This window comes from Chelon labrosus (assembly GCF_963514085.1).
Source record: "Chelon labrosus genome assembly, chromosome: 19".
NCBI lineage: Eukaryota > Metazoa > Chordata > Actinopteri > Mugiliformes > Mugilidae > Chelon > Chelon labrosus.
The window spans coordinates 22,493,414-22,512,246 of NC_140352.1; the positions used below are offsets into that span (position 1 = coordinate 22,493,414).

General features: G+C 40.7%; 2 protein-coding genes across 2 annotated transcripts; both read right to left on the reverse strand.

Moving 5' to 3' along the window:
- Nucleotides 1-50: 50 nt before the first annotated feature.
- Nucleotides 51-11,577, reverse strand: wdr45b (WD repeat domain 45B). The gene is made up of 10 exons (XM_084568082.1): nucleotides 11,408-11,577; nucleotides 10,217-10,291; nucleotides 9,026-9,127; nucleotides 7,226-7,313; nucleotides 6,821-6,915; nucleotides 6,426-6,616; nucleotides 6,239-6,324; nucleotides 5,299-5,400; nucleotides 5,052-5,173; nucleotides 51-4,196 (listed from the first exon to the last, which is right to left on the reverse strand). The coding sequence occupies exons 1-10, from the start codon at nucleotides 11,472-11,474 to the stop codon at nucleotides 4,090-4,092; spliced, it is 1,035 nt and encodes a 344-aa protein (XP_084424208.1). The 5' UTR covers nucleotides 11,475-11,577; the 3' UTR covers nucleotides 51-4,089.
- Nucleotides 11,578-12,725: 1,148 nt separating this feature from the next.
- LOC311504356 (uncharacterized protein) lies at nucleotides 12,726-18,247 on the reverse strand. Its single transcript, XM_084567383.1, has 7 exons — nucleotides 18,078-18,247; nucleotides 16,952-17,154; nucleotides 16,280-16,381; nucleotides 16,007-16,099; nucleotides 15,811-15,921; nucleotides 15,529-15,652; nucleotides 12,726-15,419 (listed from the first exon to the last, which is right to left on the reverse strand). Exons 1-7 carry the CDS (start codon nucleotides 18,103-18,105, stop codon nucleotides 13,372-13,374), a joined length of 2,709 nt encoding a protein of 902 aa, XP_084423509.1. The 5' UTR covers nucleotides 18,106-18,247; the 3' UTR covers nucleotides 12,726-13,371.
- Between the last annotated feature and the right edge of the window lie 586 nt (nucleotides 18,248-18,833).

An 18,833-nucleotide genomic window follows, 5' to 3' on the forward strand; every position in this document is an offset into this window, starting at 1 on the left:
GTGAGGTTACAGACAAAAAGTAGTCTGGTTAGCATTTAACCCTTTTGCTTTCAGACGGGCTTTTGTCTCATTTTCATGCTACAACAAATTCAGTTACACAGATATTAAACTTTTTCAGTTTTATTTTTTTTTTTAAATTCTATCAAACAGGACAAAGTGTAAAACGTGCATTGCTGAGCCTCAAGAGGGCAGCCACTGCAGCTTGTGAATTTGAGGAATTATCCACTTTTCTTCTTGATACATTTCCACATTTCTATGGGATATTGTTAACAGTAGTGTATTTATATAGTGCTTTTCTACCTATTGGATAATACAGTCACAAGGATACATTCATTCACCAGTGTCGAGCTCTGGGAGCAACTCTGGGTTCAGCGTCTTGCTCGAGGACACTTTGCCGTACATGTGGCAGGATCAAACGGTTGGACGACGCGCTCTACTTACTGACCACTGAGCCGCAGTAGTAATGGTAAAGTCTACCCAGTCTAATAGGTTCACATGTGTTGGAGCTTGGGCGTGCCTCTGAACGGCTCAGAGCTCAGTTATGTAGTCACTGTGTAAATGCAATAAAACTATGTTTCAAATCATGTGTCTTGGGAGTAAAGCTGAAAGGTCGAGTATGCTTCAGACGAACTACTTTGTATGACTTGTGATTATTATGTCTGACGGTAACTGTTTACTGATCTGAACAGATACGGGTCGAGAGCCGTCCTTCGCAGAAGAGTCGGACAAATTGGAACCACGCCGATCAACGCTTTCCTTCTTGACTGCAGCTACAACTTAGTTCTACATGTGAGATGTGACACGTGTAATCTCAACTGTACCAGCTGCAGTGTCTGAACATGCCAAGCACAAATAAGAATCTCATTATTCCAAGAGATGATGGCTCCAGATGAAAGGTGAACGGGACCTTAAAGTGTTCACAGATCATGTTGAGACGGAATATTAAATGCACGTTCCTCTGAAGACTGAAATTAAATATGGATTTGGGACCCGGCGGAGCAGCATCTTTGACGAGAAACCACAAACTTATCTCCGTTTGTGTAATAAATTGCACGACGACTACAAAGAGGGAATTACACATACTTCTCGGGGAGATCTTGGTTAGGTAATGAGATACAACTAGATGCGACAACGTGGCGTGTTTCAAGCGTGCTGAACCCTTAAAAGAGGGAAAGAGTGGCACAGAATTAGAACGGAGGGATGCAGACCTCAGACTGCACCCAGTTCACTTCAATTTCCACTCTGTAAAACGAGAAAATAACGTGAAATAAATCACATTGTGTTTGTATTCTAACTAGAGCTGCAATTATTAATAAAATAAAAGCTGTCTGCAACTGTTGCAATAATTTTAGTCATTTTAAAACAAAAAAAATTTATGTTTCATGCATCAAACAATTCATAAGAATGATTGAGCAGCCCTAACCAGTAATATAGTCAACAATGGAAAAAGAAAACTTAGGTTATATACACATGTACAGTATAGTGGCATGAAAAGAGCCCATGAAGGCCAACTGTAAAAGCAGATGTTAAAATTTATTCACAAATTTAAATGCAGGTTTTACAATCATTCTGAGATCCTGCTCACACTTGGACTTGAACTGTATCTCGGGTGATCGGATCACAAGAGGACAATCAAGACCCGTCGCGTACATCGGCTGCTTGTGTTTAGACCTTCTTACTCTTGTGTTTCACTGGGAGCATCACTAGCGCTTACCGGGGTTAGCTAGCCCACGCAAAAGCTACTTTAGGAAGCCACTGCTCACAACCCAAAAATGATGCGGACCCCTGTAACCTCATGAAAAACATTCTGCAGCTTTGACACGAGGCAGATTTCGAGCCGATTCTAGTGTTTTTGCTAAAATAAGGATGAACAGCTGCAGCTTCATATTTATCACTGAGCACTATTAATCTCCCCAAGCAACTCTAGGCAAAAAAAGTAAGTAACAATTTCTCAAAATGTCAAACTTTCTTGAGGCTTTCTTTTTTAGATAAATACAACACCAAAAACTGTTTAGGGAAGCAATGCATTGTGCAATATATGTAGAAAGTCACAAGTGCAGTTCTCAGAATCAGAGCATGTCTTGGTCTTCATTCACACTTGTCATCCGATCACCCAAGACTCACTTTAAAACCAAGTGTAAACGGGGTTAGGGTGTGTCAGAAAAGAAGCTCGCTCGTCAGTTTGTGCAGCATCCCTCCTGTAGTGCTGTGCATGTTTGGCGCGCGCCCGCAGTGTTTCATGACAAAACGAACAAGCAACACAAATGAGATGCGTTTTTGCAATCAGTGGAAAGCCGTCAAGTAACGTGACAAATGAAAAGCAAAAAATAACCAATAACACTGTGGTGTATCCACACTGAACAGATCTCCTGTTTATGGCCAAAGGGTTCAACGTAGCACTTCAGAGTCCCTGATTTAGCATTGGCTGAATGAGCAGGGTGAAGCGGTTTACAGTTTTCCCAAAAAGCAGGTGGAGCAATCAACTTTCACAAGAATTTTAATTTAATCTTTGATTAAATTAACTTTGATTTAATCATATTAGACGAGTGACATTAAACATGAAGTGCAGTCGTAGAGTTTATAATGTTTTACAGTTGATCTGGGTCAAATCCAGTCCTACATGTTTTAAATTTGTAAGATGGAGACCGTGTTTGGTTCTTAAGCTTCCTGTTCAGTGTTAGATACAACAAACACTCCACTTTCCCAAAGAAACAGTGCAGCGTTTTGAGAAATATAACGTCTCTTCCGTGCAGAGAGTAAGATGAAAGAGTAAGAGAAAGCTTAAATTAGGGAAACAGCTAGGCTAGCTTAGGTCCACAGATGCTCAGATTCCCCTAACCGCACAATTAAAGCTCGCTAATTAACACATATCGTTGTTGTTACTTAATACATACAAAAGCGTTAAACCCACAATGGGGAAAAAAATGCTCACGGCTTCTTAATTATCCAACTTGTAGCCCCATGAAAACCCTTCTACTTTCTTTTAGAACCACCTTAGAGGCACTGGTAGGGACAGTTTTCCCTCCAGACAGAGCCAGGCTAGCTGTTTCCAGTCTTTATGCTAAACAGAAGCTAACAGGCTACAAGCTGTAGCTTCATATTTACCAAACAGACATGAACGGTATCAATTAACTCTCCGCAAGAAAGTGAATTTGTATTTCCTAAAATGGACAATTTTTGTTCTCATTTAAGTAGAAACAATGAATCAATCAACTTCTTTCACAAACACTGAAAAAAAAATCGGGAAAAAACGTATTGCACAGCGTATGAAAAAAAAGGAAGCATGAAACAAAAATACATGTTAATTTTTCTGCTACAATTCTGTACAGTTTTATGTGGTTAGAAGTTCAGTCTGTCGAGTTGTGTATATACACCGGCTATAAGAAAGTCTAGTAATACTAAGGAGGCGCTTCACAAAGCAGAGTCTGAGTCTGTTCAGTGCTGCAGATGTTACTATGAGCCTTTAAGACGTGGCGGATGTGGACAAACAACGGGACCTCCTTCTGATCCTGCTTTGCAAACGCCTAATAACATTTGTATACACAAACACATGTATGTATATATGACCACAGTTATATGTGACACACATACAGATTCTCTCCAGTCTCTGAGGCACTCCCTATAGTTCAATTAGGTGGTGTTAGTTGACAAAAAAAAAATTCTATATTTTCAATCTGTCTAACTGTCAGAATCATCTATGTGATTAAAAATAGCCATCCTGTGTAAACTCCTCGGAAGACGTCTTAAAAAGCGGCAAGTTGTCCTTTCAAAAAAAATAGCTTTCCCTCGTTTTTTTTTTTTGCTTTTGTTGTTGTTGCTAGGTTTGCGAGTGGAGTCAGCATCCATGTCCCTCTGTCCAGAGTCATAAAATCTGCATCACTGTTCATACTTCCATCCGTCCAACTTTGCATCGAAGTCCAAGCTTCTCTTTTTTTTGTCCTCCATTGATCTGTTGCTCTTTCACAGAGTCTGTCGAGATAAGGAGAAGTGCAACTTGGGATCTCTCCTAGCGCCTCCAAATTAAAACAAAACAGAAGAGAGAAAAGGAAAACTGTTTGCTTAATAGCAAGTCCGCAGCGGGGTCAAAGGTCATATTTTCTCATCGGTCATCTCCAGGAACTGGGCGTACACGTCTCTGGAGCACTCCCCTTTCTGGTTAAACAGAAACTTGTAGTAGCTGCCGTCAGCACAAATGGCTACAAGGTGAAAGGAGAGAGGAAACATTATAAGCTACATTATAACATGACCACTGAAAATTGTGAAAGGTACAAAAGTATGCTTTAACATTCAGTGACTAGACAGTTTAACCGCTGACCTATGACAAAGATATTCCTTAATTTGTTGGTGTTAAACTGTAGTTAAAACAACAATGTACTTGGGTTCAACTAAAAAAAAAAAAAGTCTGAAGCTAGGGTTGTCTTTGTAACCACCAACAACAATTGAAGAAGAATGAAAAGCACGTGACGTGGTGATATCTGAGTGATTAAGGAAGTCCAGATCTAATGGTAGGAAGAGGAAACGGCCTAAAAAACACTGGCCACAGTGAATCTGGTCGCCTGAGTCTGAGGGACAGCTGCAGGGGAAGAAGAGATGGCCAAACAAGAAACAATCTTTCCCTCACAAAAAAAAAAAAAAAAGATGTGGAGAAGTCACACTGAGTGAGACAGAGACAGAAAGCCTGAGAGAGTGCTGTGTAACCATAGGTCTGCTGGACAGTTTGAATAATATCATGTAACAGAACGCATCCCAATTTTCTTTTCCTAAAATTGACAGCATAAACCTCCCTCAGACAATTTCCTGTTCAGTTTAATGACTCAAGTTCTTAAGAATTGAAAGTCATTCATCGTGTTTGGAATAAGAAAGTGAGATCAAATGAGCTTACTGACTTAGGTTTCAGTTGTGGGATACTAAAAGACAAGTTTGTTCCTGGAATGTAATCATAACAAGAAGTAAAGTGTGGTTTTACTGCCATCATGAGTCTCAGTTTATTGCTTCTGGCTGGAACCAGTGGCGGTGACAAGACAATGTGTCCCAGAAACCTCTGAACCTACCTATGACGGCGTTGGGCTCCGTTCCAAAGGCACACACACAGGGAGAGCCTGAGGGGACCTGGAACTTGGAGAAGCTCCACTTAGAGCTGAAGTATTTGGGAAGAAAACTGGCTGATGCCAAGCTGCAGAGAGACACATAACCAGTTTTTAGCTTTATTCCACCACTGGGTTACAAGGTTGCAGCAAGAACACCACATCACCTGAATGAAAAAAAAAACAAGCAAAATAACATTCAGCTGGGACTGACCTTGACTGCTTGTTCCTTTTGGGGTCTTCTGCAGCAAAGATGTGCACTGTACCGTGGTCACTGGACACGCAAATGAGCGATGCATCCTGATTAAAGTTAATGCTGAAGAAGACAGAGAAGATAAAGATTCTATGAGCTCAGATCAACACAGGGACATAGTATAAAGAACGAGCGTGACTAGATCACAGATCACTGATTCAAAACAATCCTCAGATCAATTATTTTTTTTAAATATATGCCATTTCCTGCTTCATCTCGTTAGAAGTCTTGCTGTGGTCTCACGAGACACATTTGGCACAATAAAACTTGCACAACAAGCACGCAACAAGATTAGTTCACATGTTTATATTAGTTCCAATTCAGGAAATTAGTAGTGACCTACTTGAAAATGTTGAGTCATCATATAATTAGGGTCGTGCAATATTTGGGCCAACTGTGGTAATTTAACCTACATGCCTCGTGGAAATTTTGAACACTAAAGCTACATGTGTTGATAACTGTTATGAGGTGACTTCCCTTTACAAAGAGTTTTTTGCAGTTACATTTTTTCACCCACACTCTCGTAGTGACTCTGCAAGAAAGTGATCTGACATACTGTACATCTTGCGGTTTACTGGAATGGAGACAGTAAAAGCGGCACTTAGACAGTAATCTGACTGTCCAGAGGTCTAATGTAAGAAACGAATACTGCTGCTGCTGCAATATGCCTTTCAATATACAGCATGTGCGAGAAGGGAGACGGAAACACTGAGCGAACTTGCAGAGAAGCTGCAGCGAAGAAGGTGTAAGCAGTGCGAACAAAACAGCAACTGCTTGGAAGCGTCAGCGCCCAGCTAGAGTCAAGTAGAAGCTCATCTGTATTTGTCGTGTATTGCATGAACAAAAGGACAGAGCTGTTGCCGTGTTATACAAGTAAAGACACGAATAATAACATATTCACCAGTAAATGTTAGCTGTCTGCGAGCCTCGTCTTAGCTCCTGTATGAGCTGGCCTGCAGAGGTGTCGAAAATTCTAATTAGAGTCCCCTGTTGGAAACAGATTAGTCACAAGTCAGAAGAAACAAATGACACAACAACTGAAGAAGATTAGGAGCGGAACTGCCCTCTACGGCCGTCGCTTTACATACTTTCTCGGATGCGGTGGCTATTCTTGTGCCCTGCAGGTTGAGAGCGATGCAGCACAGTGCCCCTTCGTGGGCGGGGATGTCAACTGGGGGCTTCTCTGTGTTGGCCAGGTCCACTATTTGAACATGGCCCGAATGTGTGCCAGGGAACGCTAGCAGAGAGTTGTTGCTGTTGGGACACAGCACACACAGGCCTGAGGAGGACGAGGAGAGAACGGGAGAAAGAGTTTATTGAGAGACGAACCATAACGATGTCAGCTTCACACTGGCTGAAATGTAATCCACAAGTAGCAGCAATACAACTAACAGTATGGGAACATTTTGGAACAGAATTACTTAATCCACCATCAAAGAGTCTGTATTCTGAGGAAAAATCAGTTTAAAGTGAGTTGACTGACCTTTGGGGTTGTAGCAGGTCTCAAACACGTGCAGCTGATGGGGATTGTGGGTGAAGGTGAAGACTTTGATCATCGAGTCCAGGACTACAACAATCCTGAGAACAAGGGAGAGTCAACACACAAGCTACAATTTAAACTAAATGTCATAAATAGCTTCAAAAGCTACATTTACAATGCAGTAACCGCCTGCTGATGACACTTTCTGTAATAAAATCAAAAGCCAGGTCAATTCTAATTATGTTTTGCACGAGAGTGAAGTATGCCTGAAATAAACTATATACCGATAAGTGGAACCTCCCCTCTACACAACATTTATCATCAATATCATCAATACATAATTAACTACATTCCTCCCTGAAAATTGACAGAAGCCAGTTCACATCAGCTTTTATGGGGGACTTTTACCTGTCACGCCGAAGCTTCACCGCTTTGACTTCAGTCGAGAACTCGATCTCGATGACTGTCTTCTTCTTCAGGTCATCCCAAATCATCACTACAGCAAAATCACAAATACGAAAGGAAGAAAGAAAATTGTGATAACACTGCAGGCAGCTAAATGTACAACTTCTACAGAGCTTTTTAATACGACAAATGTAATACACAATTTCGTGTGCAAATTAGACAATGTCTGGGAGTGTGATGGAGACCCAGCAGGGACAATATGGTGAGGAATTATGTGACGAAGATCAAAACAGATGGCTGAATTAACCAATTAGGGTTTTGCTAAAATTGGAACTTGCTCATTATGAACTGCTGAGCTTCCTAACAAGAGGAGCAGTAGTGACTGTGTGTGCCACAAGTCTAGAAGGTGTTGACTGAACAGCCTCCCACAGCATGATCCACTGTCACAACAACTCCACTTTAAAAAAAAAAAAAAAAAAAAACAGGACAAATGTTATTCCTTACAACTGAATGGAAAACATGTTTCTGACTTAACTCAAGAAAGCTACATTCAGTGCTATTTAAAAAAAAAAAAAAAAAAAAAAAGACAAATTTCCAAGTTTAGATTTTTTTTTTTTATTATTATTATGGTGCTTTACTGGCATATTTTGACCTGATTTACAGTTTTAGAAAATGTCTTATTTATCTATGCTGTTTATGCCACCCCTCTGCCAATTCTAGAAAAAGGCTACAATAAACAACAGTAGTTAGATGTTACTTCTTTTTCTCAATTTGCATCTGAAATGTGCAACAGGACAACGCCAACATCCCACTGAAAAACCATAGCAACAATCTTAGCAACAAAGGCTCTGGAAGTGAAAGCTATTTGTGGGCATGTGTAAACAATTTAAAGTGAGTTTGAAGGGGTGATTAAGTTCAAAGCAGACTGGTTGCAGCCTTTTTTTTTTTTTTTTAACCTACGCTCATCTAAAGTTCTGCAGCTTTGACCTGTATAGTTTAAGATTTTAAAAAAAATTTAAGAAAATGTGCCAAAGAAAATGGGAACCAATGTCTGTTTCTTCCCACCACCAGTCTGCATATATTGGGATTTGTAGACGCAGAGGGAAACAAGCAAAGAGCAATTGAAAGAGCTCCAGCCTAAGCTCAAATCAAGGTTTTCTGCAGTGTACTGCAAACAAGGCAGCTCATCAGGCCAAAGTCGTGTGCCCTGCCCGAATAAAAATAAATAAAGAAATAAAGAAAGAAATAAATACTTTATAAGTTGTTACTTAAGCTACACTTACAGAGGGGTGGCTCAGTTGGAAACAATTAAGTGGTTGGAAAGCTCACTCACATTTGTTGGTTAAAACCTGAAAAAACTATGAGGAACTACATGATTTTATTATGTTTTATATCCTCTCTGTACATAGTGTGATGTTTAATACTTTGCCCTTCATATCTATTCTAATTACCACAAGCTTACGTTACCTAGCTAGCCAAATAGTAGACAGCCTTTGTAACATTTCAGTATAATGTAAAGGAGAAAGGCTAAAGTTCAAAGAACCTTAGGCAGTAATTTCACATAGCCAATAAACTGTAGGTGAAAAGGCAAACATACATGGGTCTACTGAGTCAATCACATTAGCCCAGTTACAGGTCGACAAAACGTAGCTGGCAGCGTTGGAGAAGCGCTTACAGATTTCCGACCTACAAGCCATAATTTGTCAAGCAGTGGCCTGCGATAAGTCCAAATGAAGATATTGCTTATTTTGGGAGAATTAAAGCAATTTAGAAAAATTGCAAACTTCTGTAGGCAACACTTACCTTTGTTAGTTGGGTACTTGGGTTTCTTCCCTCCTCCTACTAGTGCCAGATAGTTACACCTAAACAGCATCTCCACATGGCCAACCCCACCCTCCAGGAACTCTGAAAGTCAAAGTAGGTATGTTATTTAAGGGCAGTAAGAAAGAAAGGCAGCTCTTGAGTGCTTCTAATCGCTAACTGCTTATTCATCTCTGATGGCTCAGCTCTGCACAACAGCAAGCAAGAAACACAAGGTGAGACTGGTCTCCCTCAGCGTACAGCAAATATAACGTCAGCAGGAGAGCACTGCTGCGTACTATAAAGACTGTCTGAGCTGCACATTGTTTGGCAGGAAAAAGAAATCCACACTCGGCCCTGTGGACAATACTTGGGCAATTGCTGATCTACAGCAGTTAAATTTGTTGAGTTTAGAGAAGTAACTCTAGAGGTCATGTGCTGAGTCACATTTTCAGTTGTCTTTGGGGGAAACTTCCTCTTATAACGCTCCTTATTTAAGAAAACGTATTGAAATTGCAAAGGTGCATTCCTGGGAGGAGCAGAAGTTGCTTATTTGAATTCTTTTTCTGCAGTCAAAAACCAAATAGCTTTCAACAAGGACCTCAAATTAGCTGTCAATCACAGAGTATGGAAATTTTCCATTACTCGATTTTGTGACAGAAATTTGAAAGCATTTTTCTTATTAAATAGTCTAAAATAGTCTAAAATATATAAAGAATTTGTCACTTTTACAATACAGTACCACTTCTCCTGTTCCTGCAAAAATCACGCAGCTGAACTGATCATGTAGAAAACACTGGTAAGGTAAGGTAAGGTATACTCCACCATTACCTTCCTGTAAGCTCTGAACTATTTCAGTCAGTAAATACTGATGTATAATTATCTAATTATGGAAATGCTCATAGAACTAGAGTTACAGCCAGGTAACTACCTAAGCTCGTTCAGAAACAATGAAGTGATACAAGAGTTTAAAATAACAGTGAGATTCACGTTAGAGAAACATATGCTTCAATTTTGAAATGTTTTCTCCTTTAGAGTTGTGTAGAGTTGTGTGTGAAACATATAATACCTTAAGTAGGAGTGAGCCAACAAAAAGCTTGTACTGTATAAGGGTAAACATCATACAAAGAAAATGCTTGACCAACATCAAATACTCTTTGCTGTCAAGTTATAAATGTTGATATAATTAGTTACCTTGTTTCTCCTTCTCTTTGAGAGGATCTGTGTTGTACACACGAAATCCATTCTCCATCCCACAGGCAAAGCATCCTGGAGAGACACACAGATCAAACAGCACATATTAAAAATGGATTACCCACTTAATTATCTCTGTTAGATCAGCATTCTTCACAAATATCTTTCCAATTGTCAATCATGTCAACATTTATTGTAAAGAGTACACTCAACAAGAGAACGGTGGGGAGACGTCACTTAAGTGGTTCAGTAGATAAACCCAGAGCTGACACCCAGCATGGAACAAATGATTAAACTCTGCGGGAATTCACGTAAAACTGATCCGTTGTAAACAGGGATGTTAAAGCCAGAGATATTGAGAGGTCACACGAGGTGTTGGGTCTCTTTTGTAACGATACATTACTTTTGGGGAAATAGTTTCCCAGCAGTGATTCTAAAAAATCATTAATAATTTAGATTTAGACCACACGTTCAAGAAAACCACTATATATTTACGGGCTGTGCAAGTTTACGTGGGTGGGGAGCGAAAACGTCACCAAAAATGTTTCTATGCAACATACACTGGGGTTTAACAACCCATTTATTACCTCATTTCTGAAAACGGCAAACTCTGTGCTGGAAGTACTTGACATAAAATAAACCCAATAACGCCGTCTAATAATAACGGTCTAACGTTAACTTAGCTAAGCTAGCCGATAGCGTTACCTTGCTAACGCTAGCCCAGGCAAGGCTTGTATGCTAGATGGAAATTCAGCTAGCATTAGCATGTATGCTAAACTCGTCTACATCCATAGGTACATATCCTTCATCTTTTTGAATACTTAGACACTAACCACATATTTGTGTCTAACATGGCAGTTCCCGTCTTGTCAACCTATTGGCGGGTTAGCCGACATATGTGTTGGCTGAAAACAGAAAAAAAGCTAGCTACGTTTTTCGGCTAAGGTCCGACGGGCTAGCGGTGGCTAACGATAACTTAACATTCAATACTTTTAAGTTAATGTTTCTGGGCTAGCATAGGCAGAACAGTACTGCCATCGGATAATTTCAAGCCTAGTACACGGGGAGCTATTGTTGTTAAATAATGTTATAGTTATTTTTTTTTTCTCTTTGGAAGTCGTTGGTTAATGGTAGCTTAGCATCCACGACGCTGGCAAATTCCATTTGGGAAGAAAAAAAAACGCCTCTTACCATGATCCTGGTTAAATCCAGCATAAAGGAGACCATTCCCGTGAGGATTAGAGGGTAGTAAATTCATTATTATAAGAAAACAACCGAATGCCAAACAATGTTAACAAGATAATCCAACAGCTGCTGCTAACCGGCCACCATTCCTCCTGAGTCTGCTGGGCAGAAAGGAAAACAACGGAGGCTGGTTCCTGCCAGCGGAGAGCTGTCACTAGCCAAGATCAAAGGGAGTTTTCAATGGACTTCGTTAATGTATTTGAGAACAAAGTTAACCCCGAAATAATTTAATTATCTAAATTAATAGTTTTACTTAGAAGTAAACATATCTTAACAAATCAGTAACCGATCAAAGGAGGGTTTTAAAGAGTCACGACTAAGCTAACCGTAATCAATAATTTGATTACTTGTGACTAAATCATAGTTTCTCCTTGTACTTAAATACAAAGAGCATCTGGCAAGTGTGACACCAGTCCTACTGTTGCTGAGTGGACTGAGAATTAGGGTTTATGAGAAATTTAAAGACAAAAAGATGCAATTGGAAAGAATTGACAGAGCTTAAGGCGGCGAGTGACGTGACGTCTTTCAACCATTCACAACTATACACTCGTACGTAGTCAGCGGAAGTACTTATCGAGACACCGTTTGATCACACTGCATACAGCCCCAGTGGCCTAATGGATAAGGCACTGGCCTCCTAAGCCAGGGATTGTGGGTTCGAGTCCCATCTGGGGTGTTGTGTTTTGCATCAATTTACAAACGTAATTATACGTAACTATTAATTCAACTGGCCGATAAAGACAACCAATCACATTAAAATTGTGTAACTGTATCATTACAAAATGACATGCAACATCGAAACGTGTCATCATATATTATACAGAAAATTGGTAAATAATTGTTTATAACTGTTATATATTGAGTGCGAATTAAACATTGAACCGCTGCTTATTTTGACTGCCAAAGTAACTATATGCACATATGTAATAAACAGTAATTAACGGAGTTTTGAGATTTCTGAGTTCACAGCAGAGGGCACTGTAGTGCGCATTTTTTCCAGTCTTCCAGGAAGTTTAGAAACCCACTATAAATTATTAATTTGGAAAATGATTACTCCAGAGCCTGCATAGTAGTTATTATTCTGATTTGCTGAACCAAAAGTTTTAATTAAACGACTTGAATTCTATGCCAAACAGTACTTTAAGGTTTTAATAGTAGTAAACCTTTAAGGCAGGAAACCCCGCTCCTGGCAGTCTCCAACACATACTGCTGTGATGGATCTCATTGCTGGTTTAAAAGCTCTGGCTTACTGACCTCAGATGAGTTTTTAAGTCAGGGCACAAAACTGCATCAACACTTTTAACCATTTTCTAATAACTTCAATGACTGATTTATTACATTAACAGATGAACCAGAAAGGTATAAGGCAGCATGCACAAGAGCAGAACCTTAAACCAAAAAGCCTATTTTAATGTAGTCATATTCCTTTCTGCATTACATTTCAAAAGGACAAAATATGCAAGCAACTCAAATAAAAAAAAAAGAAACAAAAATAAAAATAATGATATAAAATTGCCCAGTTAAAATAAATTAGACGTGGAATCAAACATTCAATTTATTCAAGAAAGATTTCAATTCCCAAAGGAATCAAGGTTTATATCCTTTATACATACAAATCTTATGTTGTACTACAGCAAACATTTCTGTAAAAAATACAAAGTAACACTTTTATAATGCACTATACATTTACACTAACAATCCAACCTGTGGCAGCCATAGACAGGAGTGAAGCAGACACTTGACAATGTCCTTCATCATGGTGAGCATCCACACTGTTGAAGTGTCCTTTCGCAACAACTTAAGTCCTCAGGCCTACTTTGACTTCTGGCCCACAGCTGATGCCTCTAACTTTCTTCAAGGGATTGTTAAACTGAACATCCTTGTAGGGATTAGTATGAGGGTAACATTAACTATGCATGAACAAGTCTCCTGTGTCGTTTTAGACCATGTAAGCTAGAGAAGCCCTTGCTACATACTGTACAAATATATGGCCTCTCTCCAGTATGGGTCCGCATGTGTAAAGTGAGAAAGCACGACTGGACGAAACCTTTTTCACAGATGTTGCACTTAAATGGCCTCTCTCCAGTATGGTATCTCCTGTGTATCTTTAACTCCGCGGCAGACCTGAAAGACTTATCGCAGTCATCACACTTGAAAGGCCTTTCGCCTGTGTGAATCAAAGTGTGCCTCACCAACGCATCCTTGCCAAAGAATCCCTTCCCGCAGTGCTCACATGGGAACCGCAGCCCTTTGTGATGGAAATTGTCATGTTTTAGAAGGCACCTTCTGGAAGTGAAGCTCTTCCCGCACTGGGCACAGGTGAATGTCGGTGTGGGTCTCTCACTCACGGGTTCGCCAGCATGATGGACGCGCTCCACATGCCTCGTCAGTGTGACGCCATGTCTGAATTTCTTTCCACATTCCCAGCAGAGGAATGGATATGCTTTAGTGTGTTTTTTCTGGTGCTCCACAAGGTCCGAGTATGATCGGAATCTTTTGCTGCAATGAGGGCACTGAAAAGGTTGGTAGCCTGTGTGTTTCCACTCATGTCTGATGAAACGCTTTAGACTGGCAAAAGTTGTCTCACAGTGGGGGCAGGTAAAAGGCTCGGTGGGGTTATGGACATCGATGTAGTGCTTATGAAGGGCCTTGAACACTGGAAAGTTCTCCTCGCACTGGTTACATTGAAAAGGCGTGTGGGATTCTTTGTGCATTGCCAGTGCTTCTGAGTCCCGTACTAATTTCATACACACCTCACAGTAGAGCGGGTTGTGAGTCTGTTTGTGGGAATCCAATGTTGATTTGTATTTGAATGCCTTGTCACATTCATCACATCTGAAACAATGCTTGACATCCTCAGGCTTCTCGGGATCCACCTGCTGCTCATTGTAGCAAATGTTTCTTAAATGGAACCTAAAGGTTTGTTTGCACTTGAACTCGACGCTGCAGTGAGGACAGTAAAAGGGTCCTTCTAACACACTTTTGTTTCCTTCTGGGCTTTTTGGTTCTCTGGAAGATCCGTCTGCAGATGGGGAATAATCTGGTTCCTGGGAGGCGTTGTCAAATGCCTGCTCTTCAATGGAAGCCGGACAAAGAGCCCCGCTGGATGATTGTTCACCTTCATCTGCTGCATTTTCTTGTTCCTTGGCCTTCCTGCCAGGCTTTGCCTTTGTTGCACCCGTACATCTGTGTTGTTGCAAGTAGCGTGGGCTCTTATAAAACTTTTTGCACACGTGACATGAGTTGGGCAACTCCTCTGAGTGCTGATTCATGTGTCGCTGTAAGAACTTGGCATTGCTCACCACCTTTCCGCACACTTTACACGTTCTCTCATCCAAGTCGTTGGATGAACCCTGGGAGCCAGCAAACTTTCTAGGGGCGCTGTTAGTGGCCTGGGTTTTGCCAGATTTCTTCCACTGCGACAGGTACCGCTTCATCTTGAGTCCTCGGTTCTGTCGCACCGGTCTTTCCCACAAGACCTCGATTTCTTGGTCTTCAGTTTTGGCCCTTTCCCTGCCTTCTAACTGAAAGTCTTCGTCTGCAGGACGCTTCTTTTTCCTCCCACGTTTGTTTTGTTTCTTCTCCACGCCGTCAAGCACAGTCACCTGTCCGTCCACCCCAATCATCAGTGTTTCGGATTGGCCGTCGTGGTGGTCGTCTGCCATTTCACTCTCACTGGCTTCAACGTCTTCAACTGGATCTGTAACCATCTCATTGTCCATTTCTGCTTTCACATCACCGCCGACACCAGCCCACTGGGTTTTCACAGACTCATCAGTGTTCCTGGTGCCCTCCCCGTACACCTCTTTGTTCTCAGACTCCACCTCCATCTCTGTGCAAACAGTGTACACGAGGCCGCTCGTTGCATCCGTTTCTGTTTGCTCGTTGACAATCACAACTCTTTCCACAGGAGGGAGACACAGGGCTGATAAGATGCCACTGTCAACGATGTAAGACTCTAAAAAGACAGATTACAAGAAGCATGACTTGACAGATTCAAGTGAACATTACACGTTGACTTACTACATTGACTTGCTGATTGACAAAGAACTGGTATGTCAGCTCACCATTGTCATCTAACTGGCTGAGATCTTTCTGAGTGTCCAGCAAGACTTTGAGCTCCTGAGGTTGTGTGAAAGTCTCCATGCATTCATTCAGAACAGACGAGGTGTCACTGAGTAGAGAGGCAATCTGGCAACCAAAAACAAATAAAAGTGAGGCAGCGGCACAACCTTTTCGAAATGTATAACCTTCTTTTCACACAAATCTAACAATACACATAAAACACTTGTGTTTGGGAGAAATACATTATCTGTAATATTTTTTTTTAAAAAAGCAACGTAGCGTACCTGTTGGAGGGTTTGAGCAGGAAGAAGCTTTTCAAGTCTGGACAGAAACAGCCACATCAGTGTCTGGATTGCTTTATCATATGTGGGACCAAAGTCTCCTGGGAAAACATCCTGGAACACAAAGTATTATTAAGTATTAATAATAAATTATTATTACATTAAGTGTATCTGAGTGAAGTACTCAATTTAAACTCACTTGGAAAAAGTTTCTTCTCTCTTCAGGATCTCTCAGCAGATTTTTGACAAGGCCCATAAAATGACAGTCAGACACTTCTTGCTCTGGGTCAGCCTGCAATGAAAGACAGTTCAAGTATAACATGTCCCATTAGTAAATTATAACACAATCTGTTCACTGGAACGTGTAATTTAAAGGGATGATAACAGATGACCAACAAACGAGACCGGAAAATAGACACTTGGTAACAAGAAAAGTCAGAAAGGGTAAACCTCTAAAAAGGTTTCCACTCACCTCCACGTTCCACAGAGATCTGAGGTTCTGCATTCGGTCGAGGTGTGGCTGAATAACCTGAAGGTCAGCAGTCTCCTCAGAGCGACATAGCTCCAAGATCAGCTACAATCACAGGACAAGACCAGTTATGAACAAGCCACTGTGAGGAAAGATGCAGCTCTGATCCTATTCACACTGGGTCTACAATTAACCTGCCACACAAACTGGAAATGTTTTACATTTAACATTATATCCTTCGGACATATATACAGCCTGGTTACATTGCCTTTCCACAGATTAAAGCCAAACAGCAGACCCGTGTCTAATACTTAAAACAAGGGTTACATGAGTACTGACTAATAACAACATTCATGCAAGAATGCATGCACAGAATCCTGCAAATACTCTTTCTGAATGCCTGCACACACTGCAAGGGCTTGTTATTGGTCTCCAACCCAGCAGATGATTAACTTGCCCGACAAGTATATAATGAAAATGTTACCCAGTCTAAGACAATGTGTGTGTATATACACTGCAAAACCGTCGGCTGTTCAAGTTGGTTTTAGTGACTGTTCTGTGATGTTTACCTACTCCCAACACTTAAGTGATGTCTTAGCAGTATCGTGTTATGCCCACAACTAAGAGGTCAGTCAACTTTCGTTTGGGTTTGTAAAGCAAAATGTTCCAACTCACTCGTGCTCTGAGACCCAAAATGAGCTCGGCCCTCTGCCTCGTGGAGAGGAGTTGAGGAACAATCTCTGTGACCATAAATACAAACTCCTCAAGCAGCCCATAGTCCGACACAATTTTCTGCTCCACCGTCTGCCAGATGGCTGCAGAGACCAGTCGAATAGGTGGGATCAGGAGGCGCAGAGTGGAGAGAGGAAGAGAGGGACCTGCCAACAGGAAAATACATTTTAGAGAGTTATAAAAATGTTAACAAATGAAAGCAATCTAAATGTATCTAAACAGCCCCGTCTTCTGGGTTTCAAGGACATTTGCAAAGGTTATCTTTAAAAGAGGATGTGTCAAACCACCAGTGATAAGTGGGATAAATTACTGCTACAAACCAGTCCTAACCTTTATTCACTTTATTTATTCGGATTAAGTTAAAATCTGTCCAGGGCGTATAACAAATTGCGATGATGTCGTAAACAAAAGCATAATCAAAATAAGCCTGAAGTCTACCAACTATGATTTAAAAATCTAGTCTTGGTTACTGTTTGCAGTTCGCTAACATCATAAAGCCTTACACGCTTAACAAAACAGAGGTCCGGGCTAATGTTAAAGTATGGTTCCGGTTTTTCCTTCTACGAACCAAAAACAATTAAACGCCGAGCTTCAGTAAAGACGGATGTACTTACTTTCATTTCCGTGATCTCAGACCGACCAAGTATTACATGTCGATATGAAAATGGTTCTAATAGTGGCATACATAATAAGTAAACATGTTTACATAAGCACACCACAAGAGTGTATTTGTTAGGTTTTTCGTTTAAATGTTGTCGCGGTTGCCTCAAAACAAACAGGCTCACTTTAAGAACGACTTAGCAACAGCTAGTTGACCTAGCATTAGCTAAAATAGCATAAGCGACACCTAGCATTGTGCTCTGAAACTAACATAACAAATGCAGCGCATTTGTTTCTTAAGTGTGATAACCTCAGGGTTGATTGTGACTAAATGGGGAAGACTGAAATACGCTGGGGAGTAAATTCTTAAAAAACACTCATTTCCAGGCAAAGTTAGCAATGCTATTCCCGCGCGCGGGCTACGTTGCGGCCTAGCCAAACAAATTTAGCTGCAGCCGTTTCCACTCACCGGCTAACTCGGAAATGTCTCGGTCCATCTTTAGTATTCACTGCCGTTACATTACAGTCGGGGGAAATAATGTATGTCGCTCGACCTAAGTCGAGCAATATGTCCTGACGGTGGTCGGGTTCAAGAGAACGATGTCACACAAGCGATCTTTGTGCGTCAACGGTTGCTTTGCGTTCCGCCCGGAATAACAGTCCGACCACAGACAGTGCGGGACTCATTAGTTCCGCATCTTGTTGAGAAGCGTTCTTCTTCCTCTCCCCGTCACACAGAGCATTATCCCAACACACACCGTATCATTCTAGTTAGAGGCTCGTGGTTAAAACCTGTCAGACTGAAGGTAATAACCAAGCATACCCCTCACACAGACAGGTTTTAATGCATTTTTTTGTGAGCAGGAATAAATGCACAAAGTCTACTAAATAATCTCTGTATGTTTTGTTTAATGCAATTTATAAAAATAATGTCAAACAAATCTTCTAAACAGAGAAGGGACCGTTTTTCAGGTATATCACTTTTTTTCTGCTTTCCAAAAATATTCATTTCATGCATTTATTTTTACTTTGATGGAAGGTAGCGGGCTTTACAACAGATGACAATAAATATTATTACATTTTTGAAGGAATGACAAGAAAAGGAAAACAAATGAAATATAATGTGTCTTACAGGACTAATAAGATAAGACAACCCTTGATTCATCCCACAGTGGGGGAATATTAAAATAACTACAAACAAACAAAAAAATTGACAGAGTAGCAC